Raw genomic sequence first — 16,513 nt, 5'->3', positions numbered from 1 at the left:
ATCTGTGGGCTCCACCGGTATGTCTTGGCCCTAAGGACAGTGAAAGTCGTGCATCTGGCTCTGTCCAAGCAAAGTGCTCTATCTACACATCTAGCAGAGAGGTGAGACAGACTAATCTGATCACGCTGGAAGCTAGTGGAAACATGTTTCAATGGGATCTGTGTCTGCTTCCAAAGTTATTAATGGTAATGACTGAAAAGCAAGAAGGAACACATCAGTGTTGTATCTTTCTTCAGGTAGCACATTGTTTTCTCCCCAAAAAAGAAAACACAGAAAGTATTACATTTGTTCTGTCCCACTCCAGCTCAACTCAGATGTATGGAAAGGAGATTTGGAGGGGAAGAAATGACTAAATCACAAGACTAACATAAATATTGTAAATATTGCATCAGAAACGCGTGGCAGGCTGGTCACAGTGCAAAAGCAGGAGCAGGGATACTTTTTGGTGTTATGCTGTCAAGTCAATTCATATGAATGAGAACTCAGGGTATTTTTTCATGATTGAAGAGTTTCTCTTTAACTGTAGCACTGGTCAGATTTATTTTTACAAGTTTTTCCTCCCAGAACCTATCCAGCACTGAGCAGTATCTGCTACAATCTGAAACGATTCCCCAGCCTTCATCCCGTTTGCTGCTCTTCTGCAGACTCCCTCAGAGCCTCAGGTCCAGCCTGGGACCCTCCATGGGATTTTGCACGGCAGAGGCCTCTCATGTCAGGAAACGTGACCATGGAAATCTGAGATTGTTCTTCTCAGCTTGGTCCAAGAAGTGAAGAATGCTCCATGTCAGCTGATGGAGTGAACAAAACAGGAACCATGCTTTCACCAGAGGTGACAAATCAACTAGCATACAGCTCTCTACAAGAGTCATGCACCAATGGGAGCTTGGCATAGCAGCGTCCTTCCACTCGTAAGAAGCCATTGAAAGCAAAAAAGGTGAAGAACCGGCTGTCCTAAAATATAGGTCCTGGAAGCTCTGAGGCCCCTTGTTCTTCATCAGCCTTCTGAAATGATACCAGTGAATTCCTCACCTTTCTTGTTTCCTCAGCTGCTCTGCAAACTACAGTTAGAAGCATGACCTTGTGGTCGCTGGCAGGAGTGAATAAAAAGGGTTTGGATATCGTGCATTGTTAATCCAGAGGCTATGGCAGTGGCCAGTATGGAAATCTGGAGGATGGACACAAGGGGAGGGACTCACCTACCAGCCTGAGCACAGAATATAGGATAGAATATTTTAATCTGGAAAATAATCATATGAGACTGGAGGATACAAAAAGTGTTGGCAGAGATAAAGAAGGTGAGACAGCCTGCAGAGTAGCCCAAGCTCCTTAATGACATATTTTAATAGATGGAGAGAAGAGATATGGAGCAGGACAAGAGTAGCCTCCTGAAGTAAGAAATTTCTCCAAGAGGATCTCTTGCTCCTGTTGGATGAGCAAGCCAACAGGAATGCCCGTGGCCAGCCAGTGGCCAGAAGAATCAGTGAGAAAAAGAAGAGGCAAATCACTGGTATGCACACAGCTGCCTCTGCAGCACTGTGATCCAGGCCACATGACTTTATGAAAGCTGTTGGAAGACCATGGAGAATATATAGCATGGCCATTACAAACATGAGAAGGTTGGAGGAAATCCATGTCAGAAAGGGCGTTGGACGGAATCAAGTGTCGTACCTATTGGAGAGCTGCTGTGGTTCTGGCATGCATCTTCACCCCTGGGGGGCTATGCTGGGTGTCAAGGGGCTCTTCAGTCCAGCTGAGGAGCACTGCAATGGCTTATAAGTGGGCATTAAATTGGGTAAATGCAAAGGAGGCACCCACATTAGAAGGCCAGGATGATTAATCCACAGATCACTTTCCTGTGAGCACCAGATGGTTTTCAAGTCCTGGTACTTGCAGCATATTATGCCTCAAAACAAGTTTGCTCTATTTAACTGCCTCAGCTTTCCTTATTTTGTCAAATAATCCATTTTGTCATGTTATTTTCATCACATTAGGACAAAGGCCAGGAAAACTGCCTGTACAAATACTTAAACTCATCATTAAGTCCTCCTAAACACTCTGGCCCAGGAGGAGCTTGCAAGCATCTCAAGCATCCTTCATCTCTGGCATTCTACCAGATCCTACCCAATTAACCCACGCGACACCTGGAGACAAGGCAGAGCATTTCATAGAACTGAGCACTGCAGTGGGGAGACGAGACTGTCTCAGAGTGATTGAACAGCAGGCACTACAAAAGGCAGAAGCGGGAACTGGGGACAGAAAAGCAGCACTTACAGCTTTCCCATTTTCCAGCCAGGTGACAGTGGGGACTGGAGCACCTGCTGCTGTGCACCGCAGTGTCACCATGGAGCCGAAGGTGATGTTTTGGGATTCAGGAGCCTTCAGGATTCTGGCAAAAACTGTGGGAGAAGACAAAGGCTTAAACGGGTGCTTACAGCTGAGGCTGGTCTGATGCAGGGGTGCCTCCTCCCAGCACATCTCCAAACAGGCCACAGCCTCTCAAAGAAAGGTCAGCAGAGTCCTGTTGAACAACAGTCTTATGAGAAGGACAAGGAGAAGAAATGAGGTAGGCAGTGTTGTCATATTCCACACATTACAAACCAAAATTTTAGCTCTGGAAATCTATACACAGCCCTTGTTCACGGGAGGTAACATGCAAAAACCACCCAGATGGCTTGCAGTGAATAGAAGGCATATTACAATTTGAAAACACGGAGGGGACCACCATGGTGGTAGAGGCTGGAGCTCAGATAAGTTCATCAGTGTGACTGCAGCGATTAGGACTCACCACAGAGAGCCACAAACCCCATTATTTTCCATGCCATGATGAGCCTGGGTGGTAAGCTTCTATCACTTAACTATGGGGGCAAGGCCATCAAAAGCTTTGGGAAACTGAGACTGCACAGGGCAAGAAGGTTTCGAAGTCACTTTTCACCTCCACTGCTTCTTCCATGGCGATATGGTTACTGGACAGTCTGAAGCCAAGGCCTTCCCCTCTCCAAAAGGATTGTTTTACGTTTTTGGTGAAAAGGAGATCTTACAAAATTTTTGCTGAAAAGGTGTTTTAATCCAAAAACACAGATCTGACAAGCCTCCACAAGCTGTATTTCAGCTGCAGCATTTGGACGGCACAGAGGAAAGCAGAGAAGAGAATCATTTCCCATGTGGAACATCTGAGTTCTGACCCAAAAATTTCAGTGGAGATGCCTGAATGTCTGTACAGAAGCGGAATGGATAACTCTGTGCCATTTATTACTCCAGTTTCCCATGCTTCGTGAGTAATGCTCACCCTCTAGCTTCTGGGCAGCACAGCAATGACTTAAAATCTCCATCAGAAATTTTAGTAAGTAGAGGAGTTTCTCTTGGCATCCTTATGCAAGCATTATATTCCGTTTTCCACTTCAGCTATCCATGTAGCTTCCCTTATCAAAATATCTGACTGCATTACAGACTTTTTGCTTTCGTGTTTCCCTATCGCACCTCTTGTCACTGACCACTGTTTTCTCCCATTTTCCAGATGCATACATCCCAAGCAGAGCAATTAAACAACCAATAATGGTCTCCTGGCACACACTGAATATTTCTCCTTATAGAGACTTCTTCTTGTCAAGAGCAGAAAAGCCTTCATCTGCAAAATTTCAATTGGACAAAAAAAAAAAAAAGAAAAATTACTTTCCACATAGTTTTTCCATTCCTATCTGGACTGTGCAAAGGCTGAACTCTGTGTTAACAGATCACCTAAAGTCAGTTTTGTTCACAGATATATAGGCAACAATAGGAGTGCATTTCCTAGAAGCTTTGCCACTCTGTGAGCACATCCATTCAATGGAGTCCTGGGCAGGGATTTTTAGGAGGATTAAATTCAGCATTGGTTGAGTGGTGGGGCAGGAGGACACATGTTGAACTCCTGGCTCCTCCACGCTCCCTGAGCAGTGCCCCATGGATGTTGCTCACAGGGACTGGTGTGGGACACAGCCCCAGGGTTGGTGAGCAGAGCCACGGTGCCTGGCCAGGGACTTCTCTGAAGAATAAGAAGTGAAATTAAACCTTTGCCCAAGGTTTTGTCATTAGCATCAGATGGTTGTGAATTCCACCCTGAACCCCATAAGCCAAGCCCATGATTACTTTCATACGTCTTTTGGAGAAATACTAAACTTTTGGGCTGATCCTCTGGCAGCAACTACATGCACATGGCTCCTGCTGAAGCCAGCACTTCAAATGCCAAAGCCAGAACACAGCCCTTCAGGCTTTTCTCAAGCTGCCATTACTTGTGCAGCGTGCCACAGGGATCCTGCCCACACAACAACCTTGCTACTCTGATCCAGTCTTGTTGATTCCAGAGCAGCAAATTAACAGCATTACATTTGCCATTGTCAGACACAGGCACTTGTGCCATCCCCTCTAACCACTGCTCTCTCAAAATCTGCATGGAACCGTCAGATGGGAGAAAAAATCAAAAACACCCTTCAACGGTCACAGCATGTTCATGGTTTGGGAGCAAAGCTCTATTCATGCGTAGGGAGCAAGATCAAGTGCCCCAAGTGCCTCTGGGAAGGACAAAAATCTGAAATCAGCTCCTCTGGTTCCCCAGCCTGCACTGAGCACAATACTTGCCACAGTAGCTATGGCTCTGTTGGCTTAAGCACAGGAAAGGCAACTTGTCAGGCTATTCTAGCCTAAACTACCAAGTATGGGGGGAGAAAACAAAGTGACAGATATGTATTCCTGTATTTCTGGTGTTGGCTGCTCACCAGGACAGACTGCGTGGTAGTATCTGGGGTCACCCTCCACCAGCGCAAGAAGGAGCAAGGCCACCAGGGCAAGCTTGGAGTCCATGCTGGCATTGGCATTAGTGATGAAATCTATCCCAGAGCTAAAGGAATAAACCCAGCCCCCAAAAATATGACTTTTTTTTTTTTTTTTTGACTTACACGATTAAATGGAAGAAGTAAAGTGGAGAAAGAATCAAAGACCCTAATGGTGCCAAGCTAAGCAACCAGGAGGCATAGGGAGATGAAAGGCAGGAATAGAAAGGAACAAGAAATAGCAATAAATGTTTGTAGTATTCACATTATTTGCCGGGCTTAGGACATAGTTTTGTTCTCATTTTACCTCAGAGTGAAAATCCCCAGCAGTCAGATGATTTCTGACACCTCCGCTACAAGTTCTCCTTGTCCAGATCCTCCCAAACATGGGTTTTACCGGGACCTTCCCTCGTTTGGCAGTATCATCACAAGCTATCAGCATCCACACAGTGTCCTTGGAGGGGTGAGCAGGGTGGGAGAAGAGGGCTCTGTTTATTGACTTTAATATTTCAGCAGAAAACCAAACAGAGTGCCTCACTCAGAGGAGCTGGAAATGAAACCTTGCCAGCTTCAAGTCCAGCCAGCATGCTCAGTTTCACTCCCAAGCCCCCTAATAAATGTCCTTTCTTTTACAGTCCTGCTAAATGATGTGCTGCAAGCCGTGGGGCTTGCTAGGAGGCATCTGTACCACGGCCAGCTGCTCTCATTTCTGAGAATTAGGTAACATCATCCAGTCCAAACAGTAGGGCTTTAACCCAGTCACAAAATTTTTTGTGCTATAAAAAGATTAAAGCAGTGTCCCCCTGGTTTGAGCAGCTAACTCTTTCCAGGTGACTTCACCCTCCCTCTGCCGTTGGCTGAGCTGTCTGTCATTTCCAGGAGATTTTGGCCTGATCTTGCTGTCCTGCTCTGGCCTGTTTTTCCATGAAAGCTGGCTGGATTGGACTGCTGGCACCCAGCTGCAGCTCTGGTTGGCTGTGGCATTCAGGGAAGGGCCAACCCATGCTCAGAGCCCCACAGCCCACAGAAACCATCAGCCTCAGCCCCATCGTGTCAGGACACCCGTAGTGGGTGAGTTCTGCAAGTCCTATCGCTGGCTCTGGTGCATTAGGCTTTGTCAAGCATGGGTCTGTGGTGGGGCTCTCTTTACACCTCCACTGGTGTTTGTTGAGCCTTGGCTTCTAAGAGAAGACAGCCAGTGCTTGCCAGTGCATGTGAATTCAGCCAGCTGGTGAATGTGGACACAAGTTCACTCTTCAGGAGCTTGCTGCTAGTGCTGATATGCTGTAAAGTGTGCCTGATAGTCCAAACTGAGACAGGGCTGCAGAGAACTCAGCTCTGTCAGAAACCACAAAGCAGCACCCAGTAGGTTCTGGCTCCCTCCCTGTCTCAGCCTGGCTGAATACATGAGCAAGACCTGCTTCTCCTTGCTGCAGTATCTCCATGCTGGTATCCCAGCCTTCCCTGCTTCTCTGACAGTTCTGCTTTTATCACGGAAAGTAGCCTTCTGGATCAATATGACAACTACATGCTGTAAGTTTTTGCCAGCTAACCTGCACAGTGCAGTGGGTGAAGGTAACCACTGTGTGTTGGGAAGTGGTGCTCTGCACTGCTGGAAGAACTGGCACAGTACACATTGCCTCAGGAACCCCCCCAATACAAACACCTTGGCAAAGCCCTTGCCCTTTGCACTAGTCATGTATAAGCAGTCGGTAACTAGCCTGTAAGCATTTCTTAATTCATGTTTCACAGTGTTTTGGTAGCTCTTTGGTACCTGAAGCATGACAGATTTATATGGCTCCTTCTCAACAGAGCTGTTCTCCAGGCTGGGACTTCACTTGCAAATCTGCATGAAATCATTTATGCTTGCCACCTATATGCTCTGAAGGACCATAAACTTCTGCCAGTGTGTTTGCAGCCTTTGCCAGTAAGAAGTCCAGCCATGCAAATCCCCATCCAGATTTATTTCTTTCACATCCATTCACTCATCCTGACAAAACCAAACCAGGCAGCCAAGGAGAATAACTAAGCAGAGGGGCTATGGTTTCCTTCCCAGCAGTGAGACATGAGGGGAGGTCTGAAAATACATTCATAAATACATAGAAAGCTGAAGCACTTGTATTTTCTGACATTTCAAATTAATCCCTGTAAAATCCCAATAATTTCTGAATACCAGCCCTCAAAACCCACCACACATCTGGCTCAATGACGAGTATCTGTGCAGAGCTAGCAGCACACTGAACCCCAGGCTGAGCAAGACGGGCACAGGCACAGCAGCTGGCATGGGGGGGCTGGATCAGAGCTCAGAGAACAGGTTCTTTAGCAAGCACCACCAGCAGATCCAGAGGCAGGCTTTGCACACAGCTTAATGCATACCTCCGTACAGGATCAGCTCGTGATGTACCTTGGCTGCTGCCCGCACCCTTCCAGACCCTCCTGAAGTTTATTGGGCAATGATTAAACCTTGAGATAACTGTGAGGTCAGTTTTACTTTGATCTTTGAGTAACTCTCATCAAAACTGCAAAATTTAACTTTTGGCAAGCCTACCAAATAATCACAAAGAGGAGCAAATCACCACAGGCAAAGTTGGTATGAGACGCTTCCACTTATATCTCTATCAAATTCTTTCCTGTTTCTATTTAACCCTCATCCAAACATGCTTATTGCCAGAGAACAATGCACATATAGATTATCCAAAGGGGAAAAAAAAATCAAATGTTGTAGAGAATGTACACAGGCTCTGTATTATTTGTAAAGGAACAGGACTACTAAGCACTGACCCCAGACAAGGAGTTTGCAGAGAGCCACAGGCAAGTGTTGCTTCATCATCCTGTCCCCTTGGTACCACTGCACCTCTGCTGATTATCATGCTAATCTGAAGGAGAACCAGATTTGAATTCTCAGCACCTTCTACAAATCTCACAATCTCCAAAGCCCTTCTGCCTCCTGATACAAGATATGGGAGGTTTGGGGCTTTAGTTAGGTCTAGGACCTTCTGTCCAGAAATGCACAGCACAGCAGTATATATTTACAACCTGGGGCCCGAAGCTGTACAACAACCCTGTGAGATGACAGCCAGGACAATCCAAGGTCTGCATGGAAGGGAGGTGGAGGAAATCACATCATCTCCATCCTGAAGCATATGTCTTCAGATTCTTAGCTCTGGTGTCTAATATCAAAGCAAGTTTTTCTTAACTGGGCAACAGCTTTCCAAGGTAATCTTATTCTAGGATGAGCTCCAAGATTTATGGGTAGTGGGACAATTTGCTTCAGCAGAAGGCCCCCCTGGAAGCTAAATGCACAGGTCGGTGCAGGAACTTCTCATCTATGAAAGGTTTTGCATGGCTTGTAGATGGCTCTGGAATCCTAAAGCAGATCTTGCAAATATGCAAAGCTATAATAATCAGGAGTAAAATGTAAATAGATAGCTTATATCCTGTGTAACTATATAAAACCTGTTCTGCACGACTGTTCATTTCTATATACAGAGCAAACACCAGATTCAAGGACAAGTGAGGATAACACGTTCAAATTACTTCCCAAGGAAATGAATAAGGAAATACTTTTCATGTCAGTGCTAGCCTTATAGATGTGCAGTACTTCCTTTTGTCTGTTTCAAAGTGCTGCCTGCAGTGGCAAGTGGTTCTTCTTGCACAGGGGTAACTGCAAATGGCATTTCCTGCTCACCATATCTGCGATACTCATGGTCACTCCTTCTTCTGATTGCTTGGTTTTCAGTTCTGAAAACTGCCAGCCCATCATAATGCAGGTTAATCTCATGACCTTATTTTCGCAGCTTCCAATTTGAGATGTCCTTTTCAGTTTTGGAGGTGTGCAAGGACTGGTCTTGTACAGCAGCACAACAGCAGGCACTTTCATTGTGTAGGCACCCTAGAAATACTGTGTGACGACAGAACTGGTGCTAGTACTGGAACAAGATCTAGCACTGTACCATTTGGAAAAGCAGTTACAGTGGCAAAAAAAAAAAAAAAAGAAAAAGAAAAAAAAAGAAAAAGAGTAGATTATTCATCTCCCACGAGGCTCCATGAATAAGAAAGGTGGGAGAGGTCACTGGGAGATGAGGGGCAACAGCCTTGAGAAAAAAAAAAGGAAATTGGCCCAAAGGTACCTTACCAAAAGTGCACGTTTAAGGAGATTGTATAATATTTCCATGTTGCTTGGAAAACCTAACTTTCCATCTGTTAAGCTGTGTATCAGTTTCTCATTTTGAAAAGGCAGTCACTCGGGACAGCCGTCTTGTCTTGCTCTGGCCCCCTTAGCCTCACAGCTACAGATATTCTCTGTCCTTAACTCTCTTCATTGTTGCACGGGAAGCACATGCGTCCCAGATACCCAACATAGTCTAGAGGGAATGACAATTCTTGCGATTACTTGAGAAATTCATGTATGTTTTGTGTGCCTTTCCAAACTCCTTGTTAGAGGAGAGAGTTTTTGGTGGGTTTTTTGTTGTTGTTGTTGGGTTTTTTTTTTTTCAGAAAGAAGAAGCAAGCTCAAAAGTCCATTAAAGAACTGCTTCTAGGAGCCTTGTGCTTCTAGGAGCCCTGTCTTGCATCTCATCAGCACAGGAAGTCATCAGCCAGAGGTACAGGGAAGAACTGGGAGGCAGCTTGTGTCCATACCACACCACTGCAGGACACACTGAATGCCTGTGCATTGCTTCCCAGGAGGTCTGGGACTGGTTTTTTTTCTCCTGTGGCCTGCCCCATTGGCCTGTAATTAGGGCTATACACGTATCTGCACCATCTGAGAGCCTCAGGATGACGATGGTTACTTCAGTAGGCAGGAGGAGATTTAATGAGATATTCTGGGATTTCAGTTCTGCCCATTGCCACCCTGCTGAGAACAGTCAATTACACTGGTGTAATTACAGGCAAGCTCAGCTGGGTTTTCTTTCCCTGCAGTGCTCTCTGCCCCCAAACCCTATGCAATTTTTCACAGCGACCTTCACTATACTCTGCTTACTGCCACAGGACACTGCCTGCAGGCTCGTGCGGCTGCACCACTGCCAGCAGTGGCCAAATACTGTTCACTGTTGGCATCTAAGCTTCCCCAAGGAAACACGCTGGTGCTTAAGTGCAAAAAAGCAGGCTTGTGCTGTCAGTCTGCTTCCTGGCAATGGATCCATTTCCATCTCATTCAAAACGTTCTACCTTGGGAGATGGCACAGACAAAAAATCAGATTTCATGGCAATAGCCAACATGTGGGCATGGCCACAAGAGTCATGGTAACAGCGCTGACTGGCTGTCAGTGCGATCCCTTCGTACCTCCCTTTCCTACCTCATCTATGCAAAGAAGTGACAACACAAAACTGTAGAGAACTTACTGGATGGTACATTTGGAGTCAGGTTTCATTTGAAATCAGACCTGTCTCTGGAACGTGGTCCATCTAAATTGACAGGCACACTAAAATGCATACTTTCTTTCTTGTGACCAGAATTATGGTGTGACTTTCTTATCTTCTGATTTATCTGTGATGCAAACTTGTCCAAAGACTCCAGAATCGTAGAATCATAGAATGGCCTGGGTTGAAAAGGACCATAATGATCATCAGAAGAGGTTCATAAAACAGGTAACGCTTACTGTCATTAGCAGTTAACCAAACAGCTAAGGCACTGTTTTCTGCTGTCCTCCAGCCCCACACAGTCTCCAATTGTACAGGACAATCTAAAAATGTTAAAAATCTAGATTGAATCTACTCACACACTGGTAGATCCTCTTCTTTGAACAGACTATTCTCCAAAGAGTACTTTCCTATTTTTAAGGCTGAGGCAGTTCTCACCAGTGGCTTATAGGGGAACATTTTTGTGGCCTGTGGCAGAGTATTATTTTAGTAGCTAGTAATAAGCAATAAACTGTGGGCAGGAAAAGACTTCTATCTACGAGTACTGGAACGCAAAAACAAACATCTCAGTCAGAGTAGCATGAGGAGCATTGTCTCTACTCTTGTTATGATTTGTTTCATTTCTGTTCTGTCCACATAGAGTGGCAGAGAAGGAAGCCAAGCAAGAGCATTTCAACAGAGGCATGAATGAAACAGTCTGGATAAAGGATCAGCAGCTCGCAATCAATGCCTGTGTTTAGCCAACAGGAAACTGTAAGGAAGATTTGGTCTAAGTGTTATGAAATCCCTGGAGGATCCAGTCAGTGTCTTGATGAGAGCACTGGATCCTCCAGCACTTGTCCTAACTAATTCTTTTGTTTGTTTCTTTTGTTTCTTTCTTTCCCGGCAGATTTATGATTGTTGATTCCCAGACTTGCCCTTGTACAGTGATTACTTCAAAACCAAGGCTTATCACACAATATGCTCCAAAACTCCTGAATTCCACAACTCTCTGGTGCCACAGGCTGGAGATCAAGTTCAGCTTCACGTAAAACACAAGACGCAGGTGCATCTAACTCAATACACAGCCAGCCAGCCAGGTATTCTTCCCTTTTAATTTACACCTTGATTTAAATTACACCTTGTTTATCACCTTTTTCGGTCAATGCTACAGCAAATAACAATGAAAACTGAATATTCCTCTTGTTCTGCAGTTTGTGTTACACAAAGAGCTGTGTGCTGCATGAAGGGAAAAACCTTGGGCATCTCACTAACGTTGCTGAGCATGCAAACCCCACAGATTTCGAATGTGCAGATGGGGGCCAAGAAATACATTCTTGGCACAGCCCAAGAGCTCTTACCTGGCCTGCAGCTTCCATTGACACTGCTGGGAATATCTGCACTTCAGGGTACTTCTCAGTGTTACTGAAGACAATAGCCCTTCTCCTATTTATTTCCAAAGCAGTGATCTTCAGGTAAAACCAGATGCGACTCCTTAGCCAACATCTTGTCAATAAGGTTTGCCCTTCGAATATATGTGGGAACTACAAATCACATAAGCAAGTAAAAACTTCTCCCAGAGCCCTGAATCTTGCATTCACCCAGGAGTCTTTGAGCCACAGATTCACTCTGTGCATTGGTATAACAATCAACAGGCAATTTGTATAGATGTTCACGAATGCCTTCGCAAGCCACTACTTCACAGTGTTCTTCACACTCTTCTCTTCTAGCAGAATACTCAAAACTGACGATGTAGTGATTAAACTGCTAGTTAGCAAAATCATTAAGATAGAAAATGAATACAAAACTGTTGTTCAGAAATGCTATCACCGGGAAAGTTAAACCACATTTCTCGGCAAGCAGGCAAGATGATAATATTGTTCATCTGTCTGAGTCTCAATCTCAGTACCTTCCTGTAGCCCCCACTGAATGTATGTGAGTAATGGAAGCCATCTTCACGTGCTAACTTTAACAGGTTTGGCAAAGGGGCCACTGTTCACTTCTTCATCTTTGCAGAGCAGTGTACAGAAGGCTTCCCCTGTTCTCCCTCCCCTGCCTGCTCCCTGCTGTCAGCAGCCAGCTCCATGGTGATCGCGTCCCTAATGGATTATGCTTTTTTAAGAGGAGAAAATATTTCATGGACTCATAGAATCATTAAGATTGGAAAAGACCACTAAGATCATCAAGTCCAACCCCAACCCATCTACACCACACCCACTAACCATATCCTTTAGTACTACATCCACACATCTCCTGGACACCTTGAGAGACAGTGACTCCAGCACCTCCGTGGGCAGCCTGTTCCAGTGCCCAAATACTCTATTGTAGAAGAAATTTTACATAATATCCAACCATCCACCATCACTTATACAAATGCACATGGCTTTGCCTTGAACGTGGAGCAAAGGATGGATAGGCTTTTTCAAGCCTTTTGATTAAAATCCTGTCACAGTTCTGGGTGTCAAGGCTAATTAACTGATTAGAGTTCAGAAGTTCATAAGATGAACTTCGGAGCAAAAGAAAATAGCAGCCTTTTTTTTTTGAACTACCTGTGTAAAGGAGCACATCTGCTTGCAGTCCTGCAAAAGCTGGATGCCTCCATGCTTTGAACTAATAGCAGGACTTGCATCAAAGCCATTAAAATGCAACAGCAAATTAGAAACCTCATTCAGAAATCAGGAGCCGCCTGATCTCAATTTAGCTAGGCATAAATATTTGCACTGCCCTTTGAATGGACATCTGCTTCAGGATTAAATATTCATGGCCATGCCTAGTCATTTTATTTTATTAAGCCACACTATGCTTGGTGGTAACTCCAGCAAGTGGTAGCACCAAGTTTTAAGGAAAAATATTGTTGTGTTATTGCAGAGAAGCAGCAAACAGCATGTTAGCATGAATTTTCTGAACACAGAGCTCCAATGAATGCTCAGAGAGGGCAGTCTAAAGTGCAGTTTTCTAGCTTTAGATTATTATTGACTTGGATCTATCTTAATTTGTTAGCACTGAGGGGGTAGGAACACTAAAAATAACAATAACTTGAGCGAGCTAGGCTATAGGAGAAGGACAAACATGCATGCATATACAGGTACATGCACACATCTGTATGTTAAATATTCATGAGAGCTGATCTGAAATACTGGGAGGGGAAGGGATCTGTGTACACAGCAAGCTGCAGTCGGGATTATTACCCTTGGATTTTGGGAGCCAAAAAAGTAAAACAAACATTCATCAGGCTAGTTGGGGTGGCAGCCTGAAACAAGGTGTATTATACGGGTGCCCTACCAGAAAAACCAAGGCGAGCCTGGAGAACAGCATCACTTTGTTCACACAACACATTAAGGGAACATGAAGGGATAGGCTGTGCAGGAGCACTGAGCTCCCATTGATTAATTAAGAGCTAATCTTTCTGCTTTTAAAAGGAGCATACGCAGACTCTGCCTTGCAACCAGTGTATTTGTAGATAAATCTGCTATTCCCTGAATTAACATTCAGCTGTATAATTCTGGAGACAGGGACAAAAGAAGGTATCAGCCGTAATGGCCCAGATGTTGGTGCAGTTCCAGCCCATTTTTATGTTCCCAAATGTAGCTCTGAGAAATAAAACCTCAGTGTCTGAGGCTGTTTGCATGGACCAGGGCAGTCTGCAAGCACTGCACTGAGCGTCTGCCTCAGTCAATTCTTGGTGAGCCTTGGGCTGCTTCATCAGCAGCAGGGACAAAGCAGAACCCAAACCAGACTCCGCATGGCCAGATATTCGCCTTGCCTCATCAGGAGCTGCACAGCTCTGCATCTAGATTAGAAATAGCTGCCTTCCTGTTTTAAAGCTATTTAAGGAATTTCTAACATCCTTAAGTCTGCACATGTAAATATTATTAAAAAAAAAAAAAAAAAAAAAAAGGAAGAGCAAAAATGATTGCATTTTTTAAGGAAACAGCAACCCTACAGTAATTTGTAGCTGAATCTAATACATCTGACCTCCTCCCAGAAGACAGCCAATGGTCCTTTTAGAAACAGGATTGTACCCTGAGTAACCTCTGATAGACTAAATGTAACCTCAACAGTCTTGAAAATTGGACAAACAGATGCCCTTCTCTTCATTTTTCTGTACAGATTGTTCAGTTCTGAGTACAAAACAAATGTGAGCTCGTCTGCTGTGTCATCCATCACTCTTCTGGCTTTGGAAAACCTTGCTTAACCCAGACGCTCTTTTAGGATGCAGGAACACTGAATGCTTCATTGCCTACATTTGGGTGCCCCTGCAGCCCACTGTTCTCAGCACTGGGAAACTGGGTATGATTTATACCAGAAAGCAAACACCTTCTGTAAATAAAAGAAGGACACAGAACACATAAAGACCAGAAACTGAAAGATCAAATCGGTGTTGGGTTTAGTGGGCAGAAAATGTGCAAGTCCTCAAAGAGAACAGCTCTGTTTAGCTGAAGAATCAACCAATTCAGATGGAAAATCAAAGGGAAAAGGGAAGGATGTACACATAATGCTGCAAAATGATGTGCTGCAGCTGTCTCCAACCAATCTCTTTACAGTGAGTTTCCAAAGCCATAAGCTTCCTACTTGTCCAACTCCACAAGTCAAAGAGCACAGTCCACAGTGCACTGGGGGCACGTTCCAAACAAGAAACAAGCTGACCTCTTGGAACATGTCAGTCAGAAGGGACAATCAGTTCCTTCTCAGACCACTTCCCACCAGAGCCACAGCAGCTGTGGACAATGACCCCTTCCCCATCAACAAGCACTGAGCATTAGTGAGGTCAGAAATCCTGTTTCTTACCCTTGTTTTCTTTCCTTTCCCTTCCCCTGCCTCTTTGGCCACCCTAGGGTATTTTTGTCAACATCAATCTGGTACTTCAGGTTAACCCAAGTTAGCTGTGTAGGCCCGTAAGGTCAGCGGGTAGAGCTGGACCCCGACGCAAGGACTACTCACCTTCCACAACCACTGTTGCAGGTTTTGAATAGGCACTGCCCAGGCTGTTTTTGGCTACACATCGATACTGTCCCGCATCTTCTCTCTGAACATTGTGGATCCTCAAATTCCCTGAATCAAGAACAGCAATGCGTGCGTTCTCCTGTCAGAGGAAGGAGGGCCCAAGGTGAGAGTTTTGTGTACACCCTGCATATAAGCAGCACGGAATGTCCTCTTGCAAAGTTTAGGCTTACATGCATAGAACTGATTTCTGCTGCCCTGTAACTGAAGAATCTGGGCTCAGATCTTCCTGTTCTGCACTGTCACAACACACTCATCCATCTTCATTTCCGCAGATCAGTAAATTACAGCTTCAAAAGGGCCCTTAATGTTAGCCAAGTGGCTCCCTGGGTTCTATTTATGAGAGACTGATGAGTGCATTTTGTAGCATTTAGCCATGCTTAGTAGTAATAAATGAAATGTAAAACTTCAACAGACAGAAATTATTGCGAATGTAAGCATTTATAAGATCAGACAAGGGTTTTCTAAATACTTTCTTCCTAGAAAGAAGAACTTGGAAATGCTGTAAGTGATGTTAATATTTAATCACAGTAACTTCAGCAAAAAGCAATAGCTAATAGCAATAGTGAAATTTCATTCTCTATTCACCTTTACCACTGTTTCTCCTTTGATCCATGAAACAGAAGGTTTTGGATTTCCCATTGTAGTGCATGGAAGAACGGCCTTTAGACCTTCTATGATTTCCACATTTACAGGTGGTCGGGTTATTTTGGGCCCTAAAATTTGAAAAGGAAAAATTTACACTTGAACTGAAGGTAAGAGATGAAAGAACAGGACAAGTTCAGAGTCGTGCCAACAAAATCCCCTGCTGCTTTTTCTTTGCATTGCTGTAGCTGAAAGATAGATCCTTGGTAGGGCATGAGCTGCCTTGGAAAGTAAAAGCTTTCCTTAGTGCAGCAATCAAAGTTGCAGTTCATGGACACAAAAACAGCTACCCTGCGTGGGTAACTGAAAACTTTGTTTTCAGGAGTGGAGTTTGACAGCCACTTGAAGGAGAACCTGGGCTGAAGTCCAGATCCAGATAAGAGCATTTCCAATATTGGAGAATGTTTGCATTCCAGGTTTTGACATTCTTTCTTTGCATTAACAATGCCTTCTGTGAAAGCTCAGGTCTGGAGTGAATTGGTTTTTAACTGATTCGGCCTTGTGTCTAGCTCAACAAGAAGGGCATGTAACCACAATTAATGGCCCTAACTGAAAGATTTGTGACCATGTCAGTAAAAACGATAAAGGATTCTTAAAGAAAAATTCTAAAAAGTTGTAAAAAAAAAAAAAGTAAATTATTCTAACTCCCTTAAAGGTAATGTGGGGCAAATTTGAACTCCTTTTGCCCAAAGACAAGACATAACTTAGTCTGCGCTGGCTGG

At 44.4% G+C, this 16,513-nt stretch overlaps 1 protein-coding gene across 4 annotated transcripts in view; it reads right to left on the bottom strand.

Annotated features, from left to right (window-relative positions):
• The window catches only part of MUSK (muscle associated receptor tyrosine kinase), a 93,027-nt gene that overhangs the window by 25,973 nt on the left and 50,541 nt on the right, over positions 1-16,513 (bottom strand). For all 4 annotated transcript variants that reach the window (XM_040655313.2, NM_204108.2, XM_046905172.1 and 1 more), the window contains exons 4-6: positions 15,735-15,862; positions 15,087-15,228; positions 2,272-2,396 (exon numbers count right to left, since the gene is read on the bottom strand). In XM_040655313.2, coding sequence (XP_040511247.1) covers positions 2,272-2,396; positions 15,087-15,228; positions 15,735-15,862 — 395 coding nt within the window. The remainder of the gene's footprint in view (positions 1-2,271; positions 2,397-15,086; positions 15,229-15,734; positions 15,863-16,513) is intronic.

Source organism: Gallus gallus, chromosome Z, assembly GCF_016699485.2.
Source record: "Gallus gallus isolate bGalGal1 chromosome Z, bGalGal1.mat.broiler.GRCg7b, whole genome shotgun sequence".
NCBI lineage: Eukaryota > Metazoa > Chordata > Aves > Galliformes > Phasianidae > Gallus > Gallus gallus.
Note: the sequence above shows the minus strand (reverse complement) of the source record. Positions and strands in the feature narration are given on the sequence as shown.